This window comes from Piliocolobus tephrosceles, chromosome 3 (genome assembly GCF_002776525.5).
Source record: "Piliocolobus tephrosceles isolate RC106 chromosome 3, ASM277652v3, whole genome shotgun sequence".
Lineage (NCBI taxonomy): Eukaryota > Metazoa > Chordata > Mammalia > Primates > Cercopithecidae > Piliocolobus > Piliocolobus tephrosceles.
In genome coordinates, this window is record NC_045436.1 from 183,331,183 (window position 1) to 183,355,291 (window position 24,109).

The 24,109-nt window shown below is 56.9% G+C and overlaps 2 protein-coding genes across 5 annotated transcripts in view; both read right to left on the bottom strand.

Annotated features, from left to right (window-relative positions):
- Positions 1 to 11,457, bottom strand: part of UVSSA (UV stimulated scaffold protein A) — a 42,475-nt gene extending 31,018 nt beyond the window's left edge. Inside the window, exons 1-7 of one of the 3 annotated variants that reach the window (XM_023206756.3) lie at positions 11,288 to 11,457; positions 10,316 to 10,415; positions 8,819 to 9,149; positions 7,087 to 7,207; positions 5,510 to 5,893; positions 4,088 to 4,200; positions 3,683 to 3,811 (exon numbers count right to left, since the gene is read on the bottom strand). In XM_023206756.3, coding sequence (XP_023062524.2) covers positions 3,683 to 3,811; positions 4,088 to 4,200; positions 5,510 to 5,893; positions 7,087 to 7,207; positions 8,819 to 9,149; positions 10,316 to 10,413 — 1,176 coding nt within the window. In that variant the 5' untranslated portion in view covers positions 10,414 to 10,415; positions 11,288 to 11,457. Of the gene's footprint in view, positions 1 to 3,682; positions 3,812 to 4,087; positions 4,201 to 5,509; positions 5,894 to 7,086; positions 7,208 to 8,818; positions 9,150 to 10,315; positions 10,416 to 10,552; positions 10,675 to 11,014; positions 11,260 to 11,287 lie in introns of those variants that run through there. The other 2 variants (XM_023206757.3, XM_023206758.3) reach the window with 2 other exon arrangements.
- Positions 11,458 to 18,610: 7,153 nt separating this feature from the next.
- MAEA (macrophage erythroblast attacher) overlaps positions 18,611 to 24,109 on the bottom strand; it is a 48,228-nt gene continuing 42,729 nt past the window's right edge. For both annotated transcript variants that reach the window (XM_023206754.3, XM_023206751.3), the window contains 3 exons: positions 21,946 to 22,079; positions 19,950 to 20,145; positions 18,611 to 19,674 (listed from right to left, as the gene is read on the bottom strand). In XM_023206754.3, coding sequence (XP_023062522.1) covers positions 19,649 to 19,674; positions 19,950 to 20,145; positions 21,946 to 22,079 — 356 coding nt within the window. In that variant the 3' untranslated portion in view covers positions 18,611 to 19,648. The remainder of the gene's footprint in view (positions 19,675 to 19,949; positions 20,146 to 21,945; positions 22,080 to 24,109) is intronic.

Genomic DNA, 24,109 nt, shown 5'->3' on the forward strand with positions numbered 1-24,109 from the left:
AAACGCACGGCACACGGACGGGAGCCACACAGAGGCACTCCAAACGCACAGCACACATATTCAAACCAGCGTGAGCATTTTCTGAAGACAGAACATCTGTGTCAAAAGGAAAACAATACTACGTAGAAACCAAGTGGAAATGACAAAACGGAAAGACACGGTGTCTGCTCCCGGGTGACTACTGCCTGAGAGCCTCAGCACCAGCATTGGCCGAAGCCGCCACAGGATGGGCTGGGCCTTCCAGCGCTGGGCTCCGGGCTCCTGCCTGCAGCTAGCAGCGTTGCACATTCCCATCTCCGAAACAATTGTTGGAAGTTCTAAAAATATTTAAATCAGGCATGATTGAATTAGCATGCTCTGTTCTACACATGGAGTTAACGACGCCAATCCCGTGCTAAATGGGGAGACACTGAGGGAAGTGATTTAAACCCTCTGTAAATTTTATTCGAAAATTAACGAGGAGCACCTCATTCATAATTTCTAATTAAAACGGCTCTAATTAACATCCACGTTCGTCAGCCAGCCACCTGCCACACACGCACCACTCGGATGCGGTGGCCGCGCGGAGCCAGGAGGGAGCTGGGCAGATACTGCAGTGGCGCCACAGCATCTATTCTGGGAAGCGCCGCTCACCTGGGCCAGGCGAGCCCGCCAATCACTTCATCTCCAGGCAGCTCCTCGCACTCCAGCTGCCGCGAGCAAAATCTCCAAGGACTTCAGAGCGGTGCTTTAAAAGACACCAGTTTGTGGAGAAGAGTCTAGAAAGTGTCCATTTAACTGACAAAGGAGCAGCGTGGCGCCTCCCTTCCTGCCAGAGCTGTGACATCCTCAATCCAGCCTCACAGGCCCTGCTGCCCTTGCACACTCACCAGCTCTGAAGCACAGCTGCAGCGTGTCTGCTGGCCAGACCGTGTGGTCGAAGGGGGCGAGGGGCCCTCCAAGCACCGTCAGTCCTGGCCGCAGACACCCCCCACCCAGTGCCACCACTCGGATCTCAAGAGGATGCACACAGATGGGTCAGGAGTGGGCCCTCGGCCAGCAGGAGTGAGGAAGGACAGAGGAAGGGCAGCAGGTCCCAGGCGCTGGGTCAGGGTGGCTGCCTGCCTGCCGAGGGCTAGGGTCATGCGACACGGAGGGGTGTTGGTGGTAGCTCCACCACGTGGGGTGTGAGACGCTCAGGTCAGTCACTCAGAAGCTCAGAGACAGCTAACAGCATTGGCACGGTCCCCGGGACCTGGTGGGTGGGAGCAGCAGCAGCTGCGCTCTTTCAGGCGGCTATGCCCTGCCCAGCACCCTCCTGCATGGCCTGGCCCACACCCGTCTCGCGGGCCCTGGCCACCACAGACCAGGCCCTGAATATAGCACCCCTGAGCAGCCCTGTGGCAGGAGGGGCTGGCGCTGCAGCCAGGAGGGTACAGCCAGCAGGGGCCCGCAGCCGGCAGAGGTCTGGGAGGCCAGCTCTCCTAAGCCCACACAGGGCAGGGGCCAGGCTGAGCTGAACACTCACGGAAGAGCATGCAGGCCCCTGGCACGAGGGAGTTTGCATCCACTAGGCTGAGGTGGAGCTGTGGGTGAAAGTCAGCCATGGCCGGGAGCCTGCAGGCCTTGCCGGTACCGCGGCTGTGCTGAATTAAGAGTCCTGACTCGGGGAGCGGCAGCTCCTCATCCTCACCCAAGTAGGCCAAGCTGCCAGCAGCCCTGGAAGCTGCCCAGACGCACTTCCAGCAGCCAGCCCCACCTGGGGGCCGTCCCAGATGCTGTGGAGCTATGAGATGCAGGCAGGGGGAGCACCAGACATTCCGGAAGGTTCCACTGCCAGAACTTCAGGCCAAGGAGAGCCACCTGGCTGCCCCAGCCCCAGCACTGCTGCTGGTACTAAAAAGGCTGTGCCAACTGGAGGGGCCCAGGCCTGATGAGACTAGACCATGCCACCCATCAACCCCCTCTGCTCTGTGGACCCCCACCAACAAGCCGGCTGCTCCAGGGGTTTCCACTGCCAGGCAAAGGCCCACCAGCCACCTTCAGACAGAACGGTCTGCAGACTGCAGGAGCCGCGCCAGGTGAGTCCAGGGTGCCAGCTGCACAGGGGCAGTGCCTGGTGCAGGGTCTCAGCGTGAGGCTCCAGCAAGCCTCGCCCGTGCCGTGGAGACTGGGCAGTGACCTTCAAAGGGCCCCAGTGTGAGCCACAGAGAAGCGCCGACACAGCTGGCAGCCCCCACGCGGCCCACTCGGCAACGGTGGCAGCGGCTGCCATAGGGGCCTGATCCTGCAGCTGCCATCCTGTGGGCCTGAGTGCGCTGGGCGTGACCAGTGGGCTCACCCTGATCCTGATGTGCTGACGGCACTCACCATCTTCCTCCCCAGCCTAGACCAACATGCTTTCCCATTGCAAAAACTACATTTTTGTCACAACTCACAAAAGTATTTCCTCGTGGAGCGAGGTGTTGACCAGCACCCACAAACGCGGCCACACACGAGCGGCACGGCCACCGGGCTCCCACATGGCTATAACTTCTCCGGGAATCAGTTTCAGACTTAAAGGAGAAAAGCAAGCTCGCCCTCTGCTGGTCCCCGGGGCGTCTGCACACCCCCGCCATGTTGGGGACACAGGCCACTGACCCCGGGAAAACCACAGGCTCAGCATTTCATCCAGAGGAGCTTCCCCGCCACCCCACTGCCATGGCCCCAGTCTGCCGCTGTGGAACCCGACCTCTTCCTCAGCCAGGAGCTCAGCGGCACTTCCACCCCAAAGCTTTCCTTAAAGTGGGGAGAGCCAAAAGGCCAGCATCTCCCAGGCCAGGGCTGCGTTTGGGGTCCGAGTTCAGGGGCGTTGGGGTTCAGGGCTTGGGTTCCCTGAGGGAGAGGCGCCTGAGAGACAGCACTGCTGTGCGAGCCCAGGGTGGCCGCGGTGTGCCTCCAGTCCCAAGGCCTGACTGTGCCGGGTGCCGCCGAGCACATCTGCAGAGGACCCCAGCTCTCAGGCCCTTCCAGGCACTGAGGCCCGGATTTCCATTCTGCACTCAGGCAGTTCAAGGCCCTGGCAGCGTGCCGGGCACCCCCACCCCTCGACCGGCTCCAACACGCCCAATGCGACGGTCTCTGCTCCCAGCTTCACCCCGCCAGAGGCACCCCATACGTCCCTCCAGCCTCCAGCCCCTCGTGGTGGCCCTGCCCCCTCCTAACCCTATGCTCCTTGCTCAGGGAAGTGCAGTGCCCCCTACGACCCTTCCAAGCCCCTCGCAAGGCCCAGCAAACAGTAACCCAAGTCTCCACCCCTAAGTGCACTGGAGCCCGCGGTGACCCTCTTGGCCATCTGAGGGCTTGCCGGGGGTCTGTCCTCTGGTGGACACAGTGCCTGCCAGGACACGCGCCGCACTGCTGATGACTCCCCAGAAGGGGTTGTGGGGGGACAGCCGGACTGGCGGCTTCCTGGAGGCACGAGCAGCACTCAGCACCTCTGCTCAGCTACCACACACGGCAGCCGGGCAGCACCCAACAGCCGCACCATCCCCTCTGCCACGGCGACGACCCTGCGCTCACAGGAAGCCCTTGCTGGGGTTGAGTGGGCTTGGGGTGTGGTTGGGTTCTGTCAGGCCCACAGGCCCAGGGTGCAGCCCCCACAGCTTCTCCTGCCCCACTGAGGCCTCTGGGACACCTTCCCGCTTGCCGCCTGCCCCCTCACCCTGTGCCTCTGCCCTCCCTTGGGCTCGATGTCCAGCTCCTTGTATTTTCTCAGTGCAAGCTCCAATTCCGCCTTCAGGTCAATGGCGCGCTTTAAACATCCACCGTGGGTCCCCACGCGGGTGAAGCGCTGCAGAACGGGGGTGCGAATAGCTCAGGGGCCGGCCGGCTCCAGGAAGCCATCCCGCCGGGACGCACACGCCAGGTCCACCGGCCCAGGGGGTCCCTGGTACACCTGGGGTGCAGAGGACAAAGCTGCAGGTGAGGGACAGAGCCCTCGTGGGTCAGGGACCATTCAAGTCACCAGACCACGCCCCCGGGCCACAGTGCCCCCAAGAAAGGGACCCCCCATGCCTGACGCTCTGCACACGGCCCTCCACCCACAGGTACCAGGTTTGAGGCTCACCTGGATCCACGAGCACACGGCCGGCAGGAACTTGTTCCGGATGAGCTTGAGGGTGTCGCAGGCGGCGTGGATGATGGCGAGGTTGTCCTCATTTTCCTGCACCTTCAGGCCCTCTGGGGAGAGGCACACAGAGGTCACCGAGGGCACCGGCCGGCATCTCCCGCAGGCCCCGGAGAGGCGGACCACGCAGTGAAGGCTGCTCTAGCCTGAGGGGAACCTGCCGGGTGCCTATGCCTGCCCCCAGGAACCCCAAACCTGACGCTGTGAGAAGGAAGTGTTTTACGATCTTAGAAAAGAACACTGTGGCTGCACAGCAAAGCCTCTCCTCACACACAGCTCCACTGCCTGTGTGTCTCCATCTCCTTGGCTGCAGCCATCCCACCTGGAGGGACAAGACCACCCACGGCCTCTTCTACTCACTGCCCCCACCCGCCGGGCACAGGACCTTCCCCTCCAGACTACCCCACAGGATGGGGCCTGCCCAGTCCAGCCTCACCGGCCCCCACCCACCCTGGCCTCTCCTCCGCCAGACACCCCAGCTCCAGCTCTGCTCTGCCGTGGCTTCCCCCACTGTGGCACCCTCAGCATCCGGCACAGGGCTGAGCTCTGTGCAGGCAAGGACAGCCCTGGGCTGGCAGCAGCAGTGTCCACCCTGCACAGGCCTGCAGCCTCACTGCTGAGGCACCTCCGGGCAGCTGAGCCCTGAGGATCAGTTCTCCCAGCAGCTTCCCAGCCCAGCTGCCTCCTGGCCCTGGTGAAGGGACACCAGCTGTGCCTGCTTCCAAAGAAGTAGGTTCCTCAAAGACAGCAATTTGAAGCCATGCACAGACCCAAAGGGCCCCAAGTGGGGCATCAGTGGGGTTGGGAGGAAGCTGGGGCCGGGGGAGCGGAGGGCGGCTATGTCTCAGCAACCCTCACCCACCCAGGCTGCAGCACCAAGGCTGCGTGTGGCCATTTCTGGATCACATTTTCCTCCCAGCAAGGGCCGGTGCTACCTGACCCCCCACGGCAACACGAGACCGTGACAGGCCTGTGAGCTGGCGGGACGCCCACACAGCCTGCCCAGGGCTCCTGGTCACTTGGAGGTCAGGCCTGTGCTCCCTCATCCTTCGAGGACCACACCAGCCTCGAGACCCCACCTCACCCCAATTCTGCAGGTCCTTACTCTGTCCACAGCCTTGCTGAGGTGGAGGCTGCCATGAGCTCTTAAAAGTGTCCCCGTGGCCACAGAGGCCTGGCATGGGTTGGGGTATCCCAGTGCAGAGGCCACACAGAAAGGAAAAACCTGGTAGTGACCCCTGATCTAGCCCCCCAGGGGAGGCCCCCGCAGTCCAAAGCTCCGGGACCGGGTGCCAGTGAGGGAGGGGCCTACCTGGGAGCTGGGGCAGGGTGGCGCCGCAAAGATCCCGGGAAGGCAGTTACCTGAGTAGAGCTCCACGTCCAGCGTGTACTTGTGTGAGCCAAGCCCGTGGCTCCGCACAAATTCCTCGAGGTCACTGTCCTCGTCTTCATCTGAGGGGTCACCTGTGGCTGTCTGGGGTGGCTGTGCCCTGCCGCCCGCTCTGGGGTGGCCTGCAGAGGCAGGCAGGTCTCTACTGCAGCAGGGCTGCTCCCCATCCCAGGGGTCAGGGGTGCCAGACCAGCAAGGGCCCACCTGGCCCGCGCGGGAGGAGTGAAGGGCATCGAACGTGCCAGAAGCCACGCCAAGCGATTCTGTCTCCGGGTTCGGGTCAAAGTCAAAAGGCACCAGCAGCCTAAAGCAGCTCTCTACCTCCGTCAGGCAGGATTCAATTTCTCCAGACATTTCTGCCAAAAGATCAAGACACCTGTTTGCGTCACCACGTGCAGCAAAAGCACCAGCCCACCCAAAACCACACCCAGAGGCCCACTCCCCCCAGGGCATCCCTTTTCAGGTGGAATGGAGTGGTACAATCACAGCTCACCCCAGCCTCAACCTTCCAGGCTCAGGTAGTCCTCCCGCCTCAGCCTCCCCATTAGCTGGGACTACAGGCACGTGATACCATCAACTAATTTTTTTGTAGAGACAGGGTCTCGCTATGTTGCCCAGGCTGGCTTCGAACTCCTGGACTCAAGTGATCCGCCTGTCCTGGCCTCCCAAAGTGCTGGGATGACAGGTGTGAGTCACTGCGCCTGGCCGTGCAGTGCACTTTTCAACTGCTTCCTAAAGCCCCCAGCTCAGCAGCTGGGCCTGCAAGGCAACCTCTCTGCACCTCTGGGAAGCGAGCACGAGTGTGCAGGGGAGGTCAGCCCGCCTGCACTTCCCAGGACACGGCTGCACCTCCTTCCTGGGGCAACAAAACAGCTTTGTTCATGCCACAGCTCCCGGGTCGGAGCAGCTTGCCTCCTGGCGGCCTCCTCATCGTCTAGGCGTCTGGCTGCCTGCCTTGTGGGTTCCCCTGAGGCCTGTGTTTCCCAGACGTGGCCTGTGGCAGGGCCCACGTCTGGAACCACAGTCTGTCAGGGGAAGGATCTGGGGCACATGTCGTCTGAAGACACAGCTGTGCCTCCACCCATGTCAGGAGGTATCTCAGGAGGGCCATGGCACCTCCTCCTCACACCATCGTGATGACACTCACAAGAAAGGCTGACTGCCGGGAAGCAAACGGTGAAGTTTTGGGGAAGCGGCCGGCAAGGTAGGTAGTCACAAAATAAACCAGTGGCAGGGCCTTCAGCCAGGCTGGGGCTCAGACCACTGCCCCCAGGCACACCTGTGCCCGGTATCTCTGTCCAGGGGTCTGCGCAGCAAACGGCGTGGGTGAACGTGACCACCAGAGGGCACGGGAGAGGCATGGACAGCCCAGGAGGCCCCTGCAGGGTGTTGGGCGGGTCCTGTGGCTGAGAATGCCTTCCAGGCCGACCTGAATCATCTCCCCCTAGCCTGTCTCAAAACCTGGGTCCCTTGCGGCCGGGAGAATGAACTGCCGGACCACGGGCAACCCCCAGAGGTGTGGGCCCCTCCCTGTGTCCTGGGCACCTGCCTTGCATCTCCCTCTCCGCCTGGCTGGCTCTTTCTTGGTAAATTTTATCCAAGTGCTTCTGCTTCTCCTCTTCTCTCTTTCTTTCTGCCAAAGTCCGAGCATTCGTGTCTTGAAAATCCACCTGAGCAATTGAAAATAAAGACTAGGGTCGGCCGGGCGTGGTGGCTCACGCCGGTCATCCCAGCACTTTGGGAGGCCAAGCTGGGCAGATCATGAGGTCACGAGTTCGAGACCAGCCTGACCAACATGGTGAAACCCCATCTCTGCTAAAAATACAAAAATTAGGCTGGGCGCGGTGGCTCATGCCTGTAATCCTAGCACTTTGGGAGGCCGAGGCAGGTGGATCACAAGGTCAGCAGATCGAGACCATCCTGGCTAACACGTTTGGGAGGCTGAGGCAGGAAAATGGCGTGAACAAGAGAGGCGGAGCTTGCAGTTAGCTGACATCGCGTCACTGCACTCCAGCCTGGGCGACAGAGCGAGACTCCGTCTCAAAAAAAAAAAAAAAAAAAAAAAAAAAGCAGGGCGGGGCGGGGTGGCAGGCGCCTGTAGTCCCAGCTACTTGGGAGGCTGAGGCAGGAGGATCACTTGGACCAGGGAGGTGGAGGTTGCAGTGAGCCGAGATCACACCACTGCACTCCGGCCTGGAGGAACAGAGTGAGACCCTGTCTCAAAAACAACAGCAACCATAACAAAAACTAGGGCCATCTATACAGAATGTGAGGAAGACAAAGCTCAAGTAAGCCTAACAAAAGACACAGCATCCACGTGTGGCCGGGAGCCCTACACGTCTGTTAGGTTCACAGTGGGGTGTTTTTTTTCAAAAGACAGGGGTCTTGCTGTGTTGCCCAGGCTGGACTCAAACTCCCAGGACCAGGTGACCCACCAGCCTCAGCTGCCAGTCAGTGGGACTATAGGTGTGCACCCTCACACCTAGCTATTCACAGCACATTACAACAAAATACAATGCACACCTCTCTGCTGTCGGAGCCTGGGAAAGCCAGCACATCTGCTAACTTAAGAGAGGCGACGAGACTTCTCACCGCAAGTACCTCACAGGTAGGCAAGCAGTGTGCTTGTTCCATTGGCAGGCAGGGGCTGCTGACTGGACCCAGGGGTCTCAAACAACCCGAGCATGAACCCTGGGAGACAGGGCACTCCAAGGGCACACAGGGAAGCCAGCGGGGCCGGGTCATTGCACTGGGGAGGCCTGAGCCTTCGTGGCAGGTGGGATAAGGGGCACGGTAGGGTCTGGGCGATGAGGCTGGGTTCAGGCCACAGCAGCAGATCCTGGTGGGTTTCATCATGCCAGGAACCAGCCAGAGCCCGCAGCAGGATCCGGGTGGAGCCTTAAAGTGCAAGGCTGGGACAGGTCCCAGAGTCCAGGGGCCACTGTCATAGAAAATGCTGCAAGTGAGAAGTTGGATTTGGCTTTTCCTTTGTCTCCTACACACACATAAAAAATTACACACGCAACCTCCGCTCCATCCACACACAAGGCTTATGCTCTTCCTCTCAGAGCTGCGCCGCCCCTCGCAGGGAGGGCCTGACCCCAGCTGCTGTCCACTTTCCCGCATTCCACGGATGGTCCGGCAGCCGGGGTGCTCAGGCAAGCCCAAGCAGGCCCCTGCCGTGCCAGGTCTGACAGGAAGTGCATCTTCACCCTGGTACAGTCTGCCCTCCTCATGTCAGGTAACCAGAGTCTCTGAGAAAACGGGCCAGGCCCACCTACCTTTTTGTTGTGTCTTAAGAAGTGGTAGCCCAAGGCAAGCTTCTTGTAGGCCTCCCCGAACTTCTCATTCCACCCTTCCACGGCCCGGGTGGCGGCCTGCCTCAGCCTCTGTGCCGCCTCCCTGGGGGGTGGCAGAGGCTGTGCGGGGTCCGTGCCCAGCGTGAGCTCCAGGAACTCCTGGAAGTTGGAAACAACCAGCATCCGGAACTGGTGAGACCTGGCGAAGAGTTCGTCCACGACCTGGAAGGCTGAGAGGCGGATCTCGGCGTGTTCCTGGGTCAGCTGTGCTATCAGCAGGCGGTAGGCGCGGCTCAGCTGCTCCTCTGAAGACCTGGGGGTACGAGCCAGCCTGACCCAACTGCCCCGCATGCAGAGGATGGGTCGGGGGAGACTCTCCGTACAGGGATGCTGCATGCACGTGTGGCAGGGACCACCACTGCCTTCCCATCTTCATTCTCCCCTTTTCTAGAGCAGGGTCTGCATACTGCCGCCCAAGGGCCCCATCTAGTTCCCCAGCCCCTGCCTGTTTCTGTGTGGCCCATAAGCCAAGAATGTTGAAACAAATGAAAACTACTTGGTGAAATGTGCAAATTATATAGACTTCAAATGTCAGTGCTCATTCACAAAGTTTCACTGGAATGTGGCCCATCTATCCAGCTGCATCATCCACAGCTGCGTTCACAGAGCTGAGGCCTTACAGCAAAGCCTGAAACACAAACCATCTGGCCCTTTAAACACATGCCACCCGGCACAAGGCAGACCGCCCGGCACAAACGCACACCGCCCAGCACGCACACTGTTCAGCTGGGTGCCTCCTGATGCAGGAAGGAAGGGAAGGCCTAGAGCTCGGGACATCTCCCAGCCCCTCCTGAATGCTCCTCTTCCCAGCTCCTGGCCCCAGAAAAACCATTGCAAATTGGATTTCCTGGTTCATGCTGCAAAACCTGACCTGAAATTTTCTATTAAAATGTCAACACTCCATCACTCTATAAACAATCTGTAAGTTCCCGTTTTACAAACACAGGATACAGGATAATCAGTGTCCTCAACTTATGCTCCACCCTCCGAGGGGAAGTTCTGCACATGAATCTCTGGCTGCCTGAGGGTGACCTGCAGAGATCCTGGAGGGCGTATTCCCCGGGGGGAGAAGTGACCAGGGGTGGACATACCCTGAAGGTGATGGACCAACTCGCCCATCAGCAAGCTCTATCCTCTCCCTTCGCAAAGTCCAACAGCAAAGAAAAAGACGCACGTTTCTCTCTAAATCACGTATGTGCACTCCGGAAACGGGAATGAAGAGAGAAGCACCAAGCACAGAGCAGTGATGGGTCCACAACGCCCCACATCCCGAACCCAGAACATGACCACCCATCAGAGCTGGGTACTGCAGGGCCCTGAGAAAATGTCCTGGGTGTGTCCCTCGGGTCAGGTTGGGGCAGGAGGGCAGGGCCCCGTGGGCCAGTCAGTCACTGTGAGTTACTAAACCCTAGGACATACTTGCAAATTTTCTTCAGTTCCTTCATTTTCTCAGGATTTAGTCTGGGTTCTCCTGAAGTTGTGAGCTCTTCTACCAACTTTGAAACTTTCTGATCCATATCTAGAAATAGGTAAGGCAGAAATACTAAATCACCATCTGTATTTTATAGCTCTTGGTGTTATTAACGTGTTTACTGGGCTCTACTATAAACCGAAAGTTCCGGGAGGACTGTAAGGCTGGGGTCCATCTGCCGTTACCTCTGTGGGCGCCTCTCTGGGAAATACGTGTCCGGCAAGGTCTTTACAGTAGTGATTACAGTCAGTTTTAAAAGTGAACCTTCACCTCGGGACCTCTACAATCCCCTGGGTGTGGGACGCTGCACTGAGGGCCGTGCGTTAAAAGAACCAGTGGCACTGTCCAAATCAGCTTTTGCCTAACGTGACTGTTGCTGTTTCCCTTATTCACTGATTCCGCAGGGCAGCCTCCAGCAAGGCTGCAGAGGCCAAAAGGAGCTAAGAAATTCTGAGATCAATGAAAGTCGCGCCCGGAGGCCAGGGGTGGCCCTAACGGAGGCAGCCCGCCCGGAGGCCCACTGTCGAGCACTGCGGCGTGCAGGGTGGGAAGAGGCGAGAGCCTGCAGCACCGCCAGGAAAAGGCCGAAGGACCCGGAAGGAAGCGCCAGGGGAGGCCGGGGCGGAGGCTGGGGAGCTGCGCCCTACCCTGGGAAAGCAGCGGCCCGGCGGGGCCGCGCGAGGCTGGGGCCGCAGGGTCGCCCTTGCACAGCGGCTGCACCGGGCGGGCGCGCAGCCTTCGGCGATGCTCGGGGGCAGCGGCCTGTCACTCGGCCCTGGGCCCGCCCTCTGGCCCCGCCGCCGGCGCTCTGGAGGACACGGGACACGCACGGCCAGCAGGTCTCTGCCCGGCGCCCGCAGAGCCGCCGATGCTGAACCGGCTCGACCCCCGCCCAGCAACGCAACCACAGCCCCTCCTACCTCTGACTCGGCACTCGCCTCGCCCCGCCCCTTCCGGCGGGCGGACCGCCCCTCCTGTCAGGTGCCCAAGAGCTCTACAGCCATTGGCTGGCCGTGGGCCGGACGCAACAGGAGCTGGGGTCACCACGGCGACGACTGCACCTACCCCTTGACGCGGCCGTTCTCGCTGTTGCCCCATCCTTTCCGGCAAAGGCCCCGCCCCTATCACGGCCCTGAGCTCGGCAGCCAATGGCTCACCCCGGCCCAGGAGGCGCAGGCGCAAAGACGCGGCCGAGGTCTGCGCGGTGACGTAGGCGCGCTCCCGGCGAGGGCGGGGCAGCCTGGGAGGAGAGACGCGCGAGAAAAGAGGCGGGAGGGCGCAGAAAGTCCTTAAAGGGGCTGCGGTGTGCGGCCGCCGGGGGCGGAGCCGGCCGGGAAACTGAGGCCGAAAGGAAGTTCCGGTCTGGGCGTCAACGCCACGCCTGCCCGGAGTCTCGCGGCCAGGTTCCTTCCCTTGCAGAGGGCCGGTGAGGACTGCCCAGGCGGGAGGGCGCGGGTTTCTGGATCCTGGCGCCCTGGACCCCGCGGCCCCTCCCCGCTCGGGCCCAAGAAGGGAACCCCTGGGCGGGCTCGGGGGTCTTCGGGGCCCAGCTCGGCGCCAGACACGCAGCAGGTACCCCTCGGCCCGGGCTGGCCCCGGGCAGAATGAGCAGAGGTGCCGTCCGTCCTGCCGCCGAGGTCCGCAGCCTGGAACGGAGGGGAGTGCGAGGCCGGCTGCGGACGGACCGACCTAGAGACCGGGCTCGGGAAACCGTGGCTCAGGAGGAACGCGGTGTGCACCCCACTCGCGGGCGCCCGGCACAGGCCACGCAGAGCAGACGCCCGACTGGGCGTCCGGGGCTGGGTGCATGGCGGGGGCCGCCGCCGGCGGGGCGGTGGGCCGGGGTTTCTTTTTCGGGGGGGAAGGGCGTGCCCTTGCATTAGAGGGGTGGTAGCTCACAACCCTGTTAATCGTGTTTTTGTAGGGTGGGTTTCACGATGTGTGAGTTATATCTCAGTAAAGCAATTATTTTAAAAGGAGAAGAAGAGGGACTCCCTGCGCCGCCCCTCTCTGCGGCACCAGCCTCTGTCCCTGGGCGTCAGTGGCTCCCCTCCTAGCCTGCAGGCAGCCCTGAGCCGCTCCTCCGCCTCACCCCTTCCTCACCCAGCCTCTTGCTTCACTGAGCAAGCTGCAGCCAGATCCTCCCTCAGCGCCCCTTGCCCTGTGCACCCAATCGCCAGCCTGTGGCTTCCTCCAAGGCACCCATCCAGCAGTTTCTCTGTGTGTTCTACAGCAGGTTTTTTTGTTGTTGTTTATTAGTTCTCATTAGCATAAAAGGGTGCTGTTTCTCCCATACTCACAAAACCCTCTCTTTATCCAACTTCTCTCACCAATTGCTAAGTCCAGTCTCTTTTACACTGCCCCGGGGCGTCCTCTCAGCCCTCGGGCTCTACAGCACAGCCAAGCGGCCCGTCCACTGCCCCCTATCAGCTGATGGCCCTGCAGCCTTTGTTTTGTTTTGTTTTTGAGACGGGGTCTCGCTTTGTCACCCAGGCTGGAGTGCAGTGGCACGATCTCGGCTCACTGCAACCTCTGCCTCCTGGGTTCAAGGGTTCAAGCGATTCTCCTGCCTCAGCCTCCCGAGTAGCCGGGATTACAGGTGCCCGCCACCACACCCAGCTCATTTTTGAATTTTTAGTAGAGACGGGGTTTCCCCATGTTGGTCAGGCTGGTCTTGAACTCCTGACTTCCGGTGACCCGCCCGCCTTGGCCTTCCCAAGTGCTGGGATTACAGGCGAGAGCCACCGCACCTGGCCTGCCCTGCATCCTTCTGTTCGCTTGGACCAATTACCTGACTTACTTGGGCTTCTCACTTTCTCACTCCATGCCCATTTGGTTTGCAAATCCTGACAGCCCTTCCCTCAGAACACATCCAGATCTGAGCAGGTCCCCCTGCCTCATTGCCGCTGCCAATTCCTGGCCACCCCTGCAGTGGGTCACTGCTGTCACCTCGTCTTTCACTTGTACCCTGGTACCCCTAGACCATCATGCAGCAACCAGAGGGACCTTTGAAAGTCTAAGGTCGGATCACAGGATTGCTCCACACAGAATCCTCCCACGGCTCCCATCCCAGGGCAAAGCAAAACCTGTTGTGGCCTGCGTTTGCCGCCCTCTACATCCCACCGGTTGACTTCTCCAACCTGCTCTTGCTACCACACTGGGCCTCCAGGGAGCGATCCTTCTGCTGGGAAGCTTCTGCCAGTATCCAGAGCTCCTTCCCCACCTCCGTCCAGCCACTGCTTATGTCTCACCCCTGAGCAAACACTTCTGCACCTTCCCGCCTCCCTGGCTCAGCACCCCCCGTCCGTTTTCTTAACCTGCTCCGCTTGTTCCCAGGGCACTTCTGGCTTTGTGTCACACAGACTTACTATCTTACTAGCTGATTCGCTTTTTTCTCTTCACCCCTAAAACATACAGTCCATAAAAATAGAGATCTTTGTTTTGTTTCATGAAGCCAGACACAAAGTAATGCTCAATATTTGTTGAATGCTGGATAAGATTAGAAAGCCAAGATAAATCATGATGAGAATTAGACGATATTTTATTTTTTTGTTTTTGTTTGAGACGGAGTCTTGCTCTGTCGCCCAGACTGGAGTGCAGTGACGCGATCTCGGCTCACTGCAACCTCTGCCTCCCAGGTTCAAGTGATTCTTATGTCTCAGCCTCCCAAATAGCTGGGATTACAGGTGCCACCACCATGCCCAGCTAATTTTTGTATTTTTAGTAGAGACAGGGTTTCGCCATATTGGCCAGGCTGGTCTCGAACTCCTGGCCTCAAGTGATCTGCCCGCCTCAGCCTCCCAAAGTGTTGGGATTATAGGCGTGAGTCACTGCACCCAGCCAAGAATTAGAAGATACTTCTAAAAGATATTTTGAAAGAACCAACAGAAACTTGGAGATGATAAAACCCAAGCAGTATAAACAAAACCACCCAAGGCACATCTTAAATTGCAGAAAACTAGTGACAAATCTCAGAAGCAGTCAGAGTAAAAAAGGCATATGACATACAGGCACAAAGAAGCCAAGGATTTCTTGTCCCTTCCACCCCCAACAACAACAACAACAAAAGCCAGAAGAAAATGGAACATCTTTAAGATGGTAAAAGAAAAAATACTGTCAATCTAGAACTGTATCTGCAGCAATATAGCCTTTTAAAACTGAGGTAATACAAAAGCATTTTCAGACAAAAGCTCCATGAATTATGACCAGCAGATTTGCAGTCCAGGAACTGTTACAGGATGCTCTTCAGATGAAAGGAAAATGATACCAGAGCCAAACTATAAAAGGAATGAAAAGTTCTATAAATACTTTTTTTTTTTTTTTTTTTTGAGACAGAGTTTCACTCGTCACCCAGGCTGGAGTGCAATGGTGAGATCTTGGCTCACTGCAACCTCTGCCCCCTGGGTTCAAGCGATTCTCCTGCCTCAGCCTCCTGAGTAGCTGGGACTACAGGCACGTGCCGCCATGCCCGGCTAAGTTGTGTATTTTTAGTAGAGATGGGGTTTCACCATGTTGGTCAGGCTGGTCTCGAACTCCTGACCTCATGATCTGTCTCCTGGAGGTGGCAATACCGTAGATGAGAGAAGGATCTAAATCTACAGGAAGATGTGCCATATTCATGGGTTGAGGACTCAATATTGTTACGATTTTTAAGTCCTTGTTATGGACTGAATTGTGGCCCCTGCCTACCAAATTCCTATGTTGAAGCCCTAACCTCCAGTATGACTGTATTTGGAGATGAGGCCTTTAAAGAGGTGAACATTAAATGGGATTCTAGGGATAGAGCCCTCATCTGATAGGACTGATGTCCTTGTAACATGAAGAGACTCCTGAGATGTGTGTGCACAGGAGGAAGTCCACCACTAGAGGACACAGTGAGAAGGGGGCCGTCTGCAAGCCAGGAGGAGAGGCCTCACCGGGAGCCAACCCTGCCAGCATCTCTAGAACCATGAAGAAATAAATGTCCATTGTTTAAACCCCCTAGTCTATGGTCTTCTGTTATGGCAGCCAAGCAAACTAATACCATCCCTTTGGGGACGGTAGGCTCACTGCAGTTCCAGTGAAAATCCCAGCACACTTTTTACAGTGTTTAGCAGACATTGATTAGTTGATTCTAAAATGTACGTGGAAATGCAAAGGACCTAGAACCACTGAGACCATTTTGAAAAAGCAGAACTGGAGGACTCATACTCCCTGGTTTCAAGACTTGCCTTAAAATTGCAATAATTAAGATAATGTGGGCCGGGGGCAGTGGCTCACGCCTGTAATCCCAGCACTTTGGGAGGCTGAGACGGGCGGATCACGAGGTCAGGAGATCCAGACCATCCTGGCTAACACGATGAAACCCCATCTCTACTAAAAATAAAAAAATTAGCTGGGCGCGGTGGCGGGCGCCTGTAGTCCCAGCTACTTGGGAGGCTGAGGCAGGAGAATGGCGGGAACCCAGGAGGCGGAGCTTGCAGTGAGTGGAGATTGCACCTTTGCACTCCAGCCTGGGCGACAGAGCGAGACCCCGTCTCAAAAAAAAAAAAAAAAAAAAAAAAAAAGATACTATGGTGGTGTTAGTACAAGGTTAGACCTAAAGGCCAATTTAACAGAAGACAGTGTCCAGAAATAAACCCCAACTTACACAGCCAGGAATTTTCTTTTTTTTTTTTTAAAGGAGCCAGCATTATTCAACGGGATGAGAAATGTCTTTTTAACAAATGGTGTTAGAACAATAAACATATGGGATGGGGTGGGGAATCATCCTCAAGCTCTTCCTCACACAACACACACGAGTTAGAGATGTGTCACAGACTTAAACAGAAAAGCTGAAACGGAATCTTCTGGAATATATAAGAGAATATTATCGCAACCCTGGCACAGGCAGATTTTTTTTTTTTTTTTTTAGAACATAGAAAAGCATTAGCCGCAAAGGAAAGAATAAATTGAACTGCACTAAAATTTTAAAAATCTGCTGATCAAATGATAGTCAATGAAGCATAAATACACATATCCCACAAAGGATTCGTATGTGAGGAGTTCCTACAAATCAGTAAGATAATGCAATCTAAAATGAGCAACAAATATATAAATTACAATCAGCACATCAGGAGGTCAAAATCAGACATCAGAGAAAAGGAAAGGAAAATCACACTGAGGCTGCAGTGCACAGCCACCTGAATAGCTAACCTGACAACACCAAGTGTTGGCAACAACGTGGGGCCACTGGAATCCTCACACTGCTGCTGGAGTGTAAAACGCTACCACCAACTTCGGATAAATCTTTGGCATTTGTGGTACAGTTAAACATATAAATACACCATGACTCAGTTCATTCTACTTGCAGATAATTACTTCCCAAAGAAATGAAAATAATGTCTGCAAGAAGACTGGCACACAAATGTTCATAAGAGGTTTACTCATCATAGCCCCAAATAGGGAACAACCCAAATGTCCATCAAGAGAACAGACACAGGCCGGGTGTGGTGGCTCACACCTGTAATCCCAGCACTTTTGGGAGGCCGAGACAGGCGGATCATGAGATCAGGAGATTGAGACCATCCTGGCCAACACAGTGAAACCCCGTCTCTACTAAAAATACAAAAATTAGCTGGGCTGGGCATGTTGGTGTGCACTTGTAATCCCAGGTACTCGGGAGGCTGAGGCAGGAGAATTGCTTGAACCCGAGAGGTGGAGATTGCAGTGAGCCAAGATTGCACCACTGCACTCCAGCCTGGTGTACATTGTGGTCTGTGCACACATGGATTACTGTCACTCCTACTCAGCAACACAAAGGACGCAACTGCTGACATGTGCAACAGGCATGAACTTCACCAGCATCTGCAGAGTGAAACAAGCCAGACCCACCAGTGTCCACACTGCACCATCTGACGCCTATGGAGGCAAACCCCCCCTTAGGGTGACAAAAATCAGAGCAATGATTGTGCGCTGGGGTTGTGGATAACTCAGAAGGCACAAGGGGTCCCTTTCTGGGGCCGTGGGGACGTTCCACACCTGGGCTTCCGTGGTGGTCACGTGGAGGTACATTTATTAAGACTCACTGAGTAGCTTTTACTTACATGTGCATTTTGGTGCATGTAATTTGTACCTCAGCTGAGAAAGAGTACAGTGAGGTAACACAACCAACAAAACATCTCTCATTCAAGACTCCCAGTGCCTCTCGCTGGTGTGGATGTGGAGCAGCCTCGGCATCTTCCCACAAAAGGATGATGTGTCCAGCAAGGGTCACCTCCCAGAGTGCTCACAGCAGCTTTACCTGGATACTGCCCAATGTCCACCAGCGTGAGAGGGGCTGGGCCGCTGTGCTTCTTCCGCCTGGAGAGCACAGGCCTTAACCAGGCAAGACTTTGCCGTGCCAGGGCTGCCGAGTAACACTGAGCCATGGACCCACGCCATGTGGCTGGAGTGAGCCACTCTGATGATCACTGACCAGGATATTGACCAGGGGCTAGGAACAGTCTGTTTGGTGGTTACATGCGTGTTACACAGAAATTCGTTATGTGAACTTAGCATGTGTGTGCTCCAGTATGTTCTACTCAAGTTAAAAAGGAAAGAACAGGACACAAGGCAAGAAAAGCCCCTGCACGTGAGGACGGTGGAGCCCGGGCGGCTCAGGAGCCCGGGAGCGGTGTGTGCGGCAGTGGGGCCACAGGGTCTGCTTCAGCCAAGGGCTGACCCAGGGATGGGCACTCCAAAGTGGGGCACTTGGGAATGTGGTGGGTTCCAGCCGGGTGCTGTGGAGGGGCCAGGGCAGCCACCATAGGGTAAGAGACGGGCTAAGGGGCACCTGGCTGGCCACAAGAGCTGGGATGGGCTGCTGGAGAGAACAGGTGTGGGCGGTGGGGGGGAAGGGCCAGTGGCTATAGCCTGCAGCCTCCTCAGCCCAAGCCTAGACTCAGCCCAAGCCACAGGCTCAGGCTTGCTGGTGGCTGCAGCCTGAGCCCCCAGCCACCACAGACAACGGCCTGCAGGTTCCAGGAACCAGTGTCTGAGTCACACCCAGCTGCAAGCTGGGGCCGCAAGACACTGGGGCCATCACGCCTCAGGGCAGCGCCTGAGAGGAGGACTGCGCTCCTGGTGTGGTCTGGGCAGGAGTGGCCTCCAGCCGGCTTCTCAACTCCCTGTGGCCATGGTGCCAGAAGCTATGCACATGCCCGCCGTGCTGCCCGGGCCCTAAGGAGGAGCAGGACACAACCCTCGGTGTTAGAAACGCACGGCAGCCTTGGCTCACACAGAAATGAGAAATAGAAAACCATTTTATTCGCATGGTTTACATTTACAGTTTATTAGCTAGTCAACATCAACATGCAAAAATAAGCACTAACTACAAACCTCTACAATATGGTTCTCTGTCAACTACGATGGTTCGTTTGTTTTGAAAAGTCATCGGTACTTCTCTCGACTGAACGATTCATTTCTGTAATGGATAGTATTTAGACTACAGTTATGGAACCATCCGGCAAGGCCTCTGCAGAAACTTGGTCCTGTGGATTTCCACGTTATACATTCTCAAAGCAGGAAGTAAGGCGGCACACGGAGGGTGTGATATCGAAACTACGCACGTAGGAACACGGCCCCACGATGTGGTATCGAACTACGCACGTACAAACACAGTCCCGCGGACACGGCCCGCGAGGCAGGCGGGCGTCCTCGAAGCCAGCCCCTGACGGTGGCGGCGCCAGCCGTTTTGGCAGCAGCTCTCGAATGAAGCCGTGAGTGTCCCTTGTGGCGCGGCATCGCGGGTCACTGCAGGTCAGTCCAGTGCCACTGCCACCTTCCCCGGCCGGGCCAGGGCCAACGGGAGGTGGTGAAGGACCAGCCCGTTCTCCAAGTCTCATCGTTCACAGAAGGAAAGAAACTGAAAACACAGGGAAATCATGGACTCCTATATTTTAAACGTTCTAAAGTTTCCCTCAGTGTTTAGGTCAGTCTTTAAAGAAAAGTTTCCTTCGAAAGTTGAAAGTACTTTTCAGAAGCATCAAATGGTTGACGTGTTACAAAATCCTACCAATCAAAATGCTGTTTTCAAGTACAAACTTAGGAAACCTTATTTTCTCTCTTCCTAAGAGTATTTATCGTTGCTCACTCATCTTTGGTCGCAAGAAACAGAAACGCCGCGGCAGGCTGGAGCGCGAGGCAGGAGGAAGGCGCGGCCTCCCCGCCCGCTGCAGCCCGTCCCCGAGGCGTGCGCTTGGCGACGTGGGGCCTACATGATGTACACCTTCTCGGCTTGTGAGAAGTGGAAGACTTCTTTGGTTCTCGGGCAAACGACTTTATCATCTTGACGGATAGAAAGCAGAGACTGAAAAATAAAACCGGGAATGCGTTCAGGCAAGCGAATACAACGTCAACAGATTTCCATGGAAAATCCCCACAACGAACCACCAGGGAAGCACGCATCCTCTCAGGCAAAGTTGCTTCCCGAAGGCACACCTACCAAAGAAATCCCGGGGCCACCCCGCCTGTCCTTCCCGCCCCGATCCATTTCCAATGAAGCTAAGGCAGCGTGGGCAAGAGGACAGCCCTGTTCCGATGGCAACACGTGCCGGCCTGGCCCCCCTGCCCTGCCCCCCTCACATTGTAGCCGTAGACGTAGCCGTTGGGCAGCATCATGGGTGGGTTGTTCTCGTTCATCACGTCGCCAGAGATCTTGCAGACCAGGCGGGAGTTGGCACAGTGGGCCATGGGCAGGGGCTGCGCCAGCTTGTTCAGGGAGCGGCTGCACACGGGGCAGTCGGGGCTCTTGGAGCTGCCGTCCTCTTTGTAGCACTGTCTGTGCATCGGGTCAAGGAAGGGTTGGGGGCCACCCAGGACAGCCAGGGTGAGCCAAGCCCCCTGTGGCCACTCTACCCCGGGCTGCATGCCGTTCTGGCTATGTGGGCACCGTGCAGACCACACGGGCTATCCTTCAAGGCAAAGGAAGTGCTGCACTTGACAGCTACACAGCCCCACCGAGGCGTGGGGGAGACAAGGAGCCCACACCTTCCCGCCCTGGCCTCCTGCACCAGGACCACATGCACACAGCGGCTCCGTCGCCCACCACCCTCTCCCCCGCCATGCAACCTCTCCAGGCAGGACAAGAGCCACCCAGCAGGATGTTCTGCTGGCACCTAGGAACAGGCAGTGGGCAAGCACACCAGCCCTCCCCTCAGAGTTCCACAAAGGGGACAAGGGAGGGGGCCTGAGTCTCATTCATATCCCAGCACAGCCAGGAATCAGCGCAATCCCGAGACACTCGCTGCCTTCTGGGCCTGAGTCAGGTCACACGGGAGACGTTCACAGGCAGGGACAGTCAGTCGCAGGAGAGGGCAGAGTCAGTTGTAGGAGGACAGTCAGTCACAAGTGGTGGCAGAGTCAGCCACAGGTAGGGATAAAGTCAGTCACAGGTGAGAGCAGAGTCAGGTGCAAGAGAACAGTCAGGGCAGAGTCAGCCACAGGCGGGGACAGAGTCAGTCACAGGCTGACAGTCACAGGCAGGGACCGATTCAGTCACAGGCAGGACAGAGTCAGTCACGGGTGGGATGGAGTAAGTCACAGGCAGGGATGGAATGAGTCACAGGCAGGGACAGTCAGTCGCTGGCTGGGAGAGTCAGTCACAGGCAGGACAGTCAGTCACAGGCGGGGCAGAGTCAGTCACAGGCGGGGACAGACTCAGTCGCAGGCGTGGGCAGAGTCAGTCACAGGCAGGATGGAGTCAGTCACAGGCGGGACAGTCAGTCACAGGCAAGGACAGTCACAGGCAGGACAGACTCAGTCGCAGGCAGGGGCAAAGTCTGTCACAGGCAGGAAGAAGTCGGTTGCAGGTGGGACAGAGTCAGTTACAGGAAGGAATCAGTCAAAGGCGGGACAGAGTCAGTCACAGGCAGGGCCACAGCGGGTCGCAGGTGGGGACAGAGTCAGTCGCAGGAGGGAGCAGAGTGAGTCACAGGCGGGAAGAAGTCAGTTGCAGGTGGGACAGTCAGTCACAGGAAGGAATGAGTCACAGGCAGGACAGAGTCTGTCACAGGTGGGGACAGAGTCAGCCACAGGCAGGAGCAGTGAGTCACAGGCAGGAACTGAGTGAGTCGCAGGTGGGACAGAGTCACAGGCAGGACGGAGTCAGTCACAGGCAGGGGCAGAGTCGGTCACAGGCAGGGGCAGAGTCAGTCACAGGTGGGACAGAATCAGTCACAGGCGGGGGCCAAGTCAGTCACAGGCAAGGTTCTTGGTAATCACATGGGGAAACTATTCTGAATGGTAATCTCCTCCCAGCCGCCAGAACACATCAGAGCCAGGCTTTTAGATCAATGCTCGGTGCCCATGGCAGCATCTGAGATGATGAGAGAGAGGAAGGGTGCCACTTCCCAGAGTGAAGGCTGTGCGACGCATCCAAGGCCCCTCAACACGGCCCCACCCCGACCATCTAGACACTGTGCAGGTGCAGCACGCAGAAGCCCGGGTCTGTCTGTGGTGGGAGGACAAGGGTGGCAAGGTGCAGGGTCAGCGTGTTAAAATGCGCAGGGTCAGTGTGTTAAAATGTGACCAAAGACGCGAACCCCAGGCCAAGCCGCACCGCGCACAGGAGGCAGGATACGGTGTCTTGATGGCTGAGAGGCCAGCCTGCAGGGTGAGGGTGAACACAGAGTTGTTTCCCAGCTGGTGTAGTCGGTAGTTGTCGTACCGGAACTGCTGGATCAGCATCCGCCACCGTGCAGGGTCCAGGAGGTCCTGGAAGATAGAGGGCAGAGGGTGCTGGGGATGCTCCCAGGGAAGCTCCTGGGACAGCTTAAAAACGTGGGCCATGGTGGGGCAGGTGCCATCGGCCCACAGCCATCCCCCAATGACCCACACACTCTGCACTAAGGGTCAGCACAAAGCATAACTCCCTCAACTGTTGACTGAAACACACAGTGGGATGAGTGCTGACTTAACTCTGATTTCAACACGCTGCAGGATGAGTGCTGACTTAACTCTGATTTCATCACACTGCAGGATGAGTGCTGAACGCTATAGGGCCAGTGCTGACTTAACTCTCTGATTGCAACACACTGCAAGGCCAGTGCTGACTTAACTCTCTGATTTCAACATGATGTGGGACAAGCGCTGACTTAACTCTGATTTCAACACACCGTGGGATGAGTGATGACTTAACTCTCTGATTGTGACATGCTGCAAGGCCAGTGCTGATCTAACTATGATTTCAACACGCTGAGGGATGAGTGCTGACTTATCTCTGATGTCAACATGCTGTGGGGCAAGTGCTGACTTAACTCTCCAATTTCAACATGCTGCAGGATGAGTGCTGACTTAACTCTCTGATTTCAACATGCTGCGGGGCCAGGGCTGACTTAACTCTGCGATTTCAATACACCATGGGGCCAGTGCCAACTGTGTGGTTTCAGCACACTGTAGGGCCAGTGCTGACTTAACTCTGTGATTTCAACAAGCTGCGGGGCTGGTGCTGACTTAACTGCTGCGTACTGTGACAAAAATGGACTCACCGAGTTGGAAGGACAGCTCAGTGCAGAGAGCACCTCAGAGCATTAGGTGTAAAAACTCTTTACTTTAGAGAAATCATGTATGAAACGGAAAATAGCCAGTCCATGTTAGGTTAAAGAATCACAGAACAGAAAATTAAACCTCATTAATGTCTGTCCCTAAATAACCTCAGGTTTAGACTTGGAGAGACAGCGTGTGTGAGCACAGGAGAGAAAAACCTTTACATCAACCCAGAAACCCGCTCAGCCTCTAGCTTGGGGGGAGATGACCACACCTGGAGGGAGGGGAGGTGGTCATCAGGGGACGTCACCCGTCAGTCTCCATAAGCTTCTCAGTCTCAGTTTAGGGTAAATGCCACACTTAAATCCAACATTTTGAAAGGCTGCTTTTAATCTCATTTTTGTCTAAAAATCAAAGTCTACAACAGAGGAAGCCCACCGTCCAGAAGGTCCTCACTGAGAAGGAACAGCGCCTGGCAACTTCACTCCCCAGGACCGGTTGCCTCTGGGCCTCTGGCGGCTTCTGTCATTCTCTGAACAAAATGCTTCCTCCTGTTTCTTGCCTGACCCATGGCAACGGGGCCCATGTTCTTGCCACGAGACATGGTTTTGCCCCCTGAATCTGGCAACTAATGAGCCTTGGGGCTAGAACTGCCTGCCTCCCTCTTTACCGTACTGCAGGGCTGCGTCCGGCGAGTGGTGCACGCTCCACCTGGCCTAGGCCCAAAGTCTCAGCGCCCTGTATGTGTCAGCCTTTCTTGCGTTTCTAACAAAATCCTCTCTAGAGCAAGCGAGAGAAACAAGGTGCCAACTCACAATCTGGGAAGCTTAGACTCCACCCCTGAAGATCCTCTTGACCTAATGATGGTTTATTATGAGATGTCCCAAACGCCTGAGATCCAGGAGAATTCAGGCTGAGAAAGCTTCCAGCAGCTTTCAGAAGGCAGCAGGTCTAGGTCTGCCCAGGGCTTTGCAGTCCCTACAGGGTGGTGGGTGGGGGCTGCTGGGAAACACCCCCGCCTCTGACAGAGACCGGCGCCAGCTCAAAGAACAAACTGTAGACTCCGGGAGGTTTCATCCGCTTCCCCCTTTTCCAGGAACTGAAACTGTTCCCCAGTGTGATGAGCACATGGTGGGCACGGGGGTGAGTGCAGGAGTGAGCACACGGTGGGCACGGGGTGGTTGCAGGGGTGGGCACATGGGCATGGGGGTGGATACACGGGCACGGGGGTGGGTGCAGGGGTGGGCACATGGGCAGTG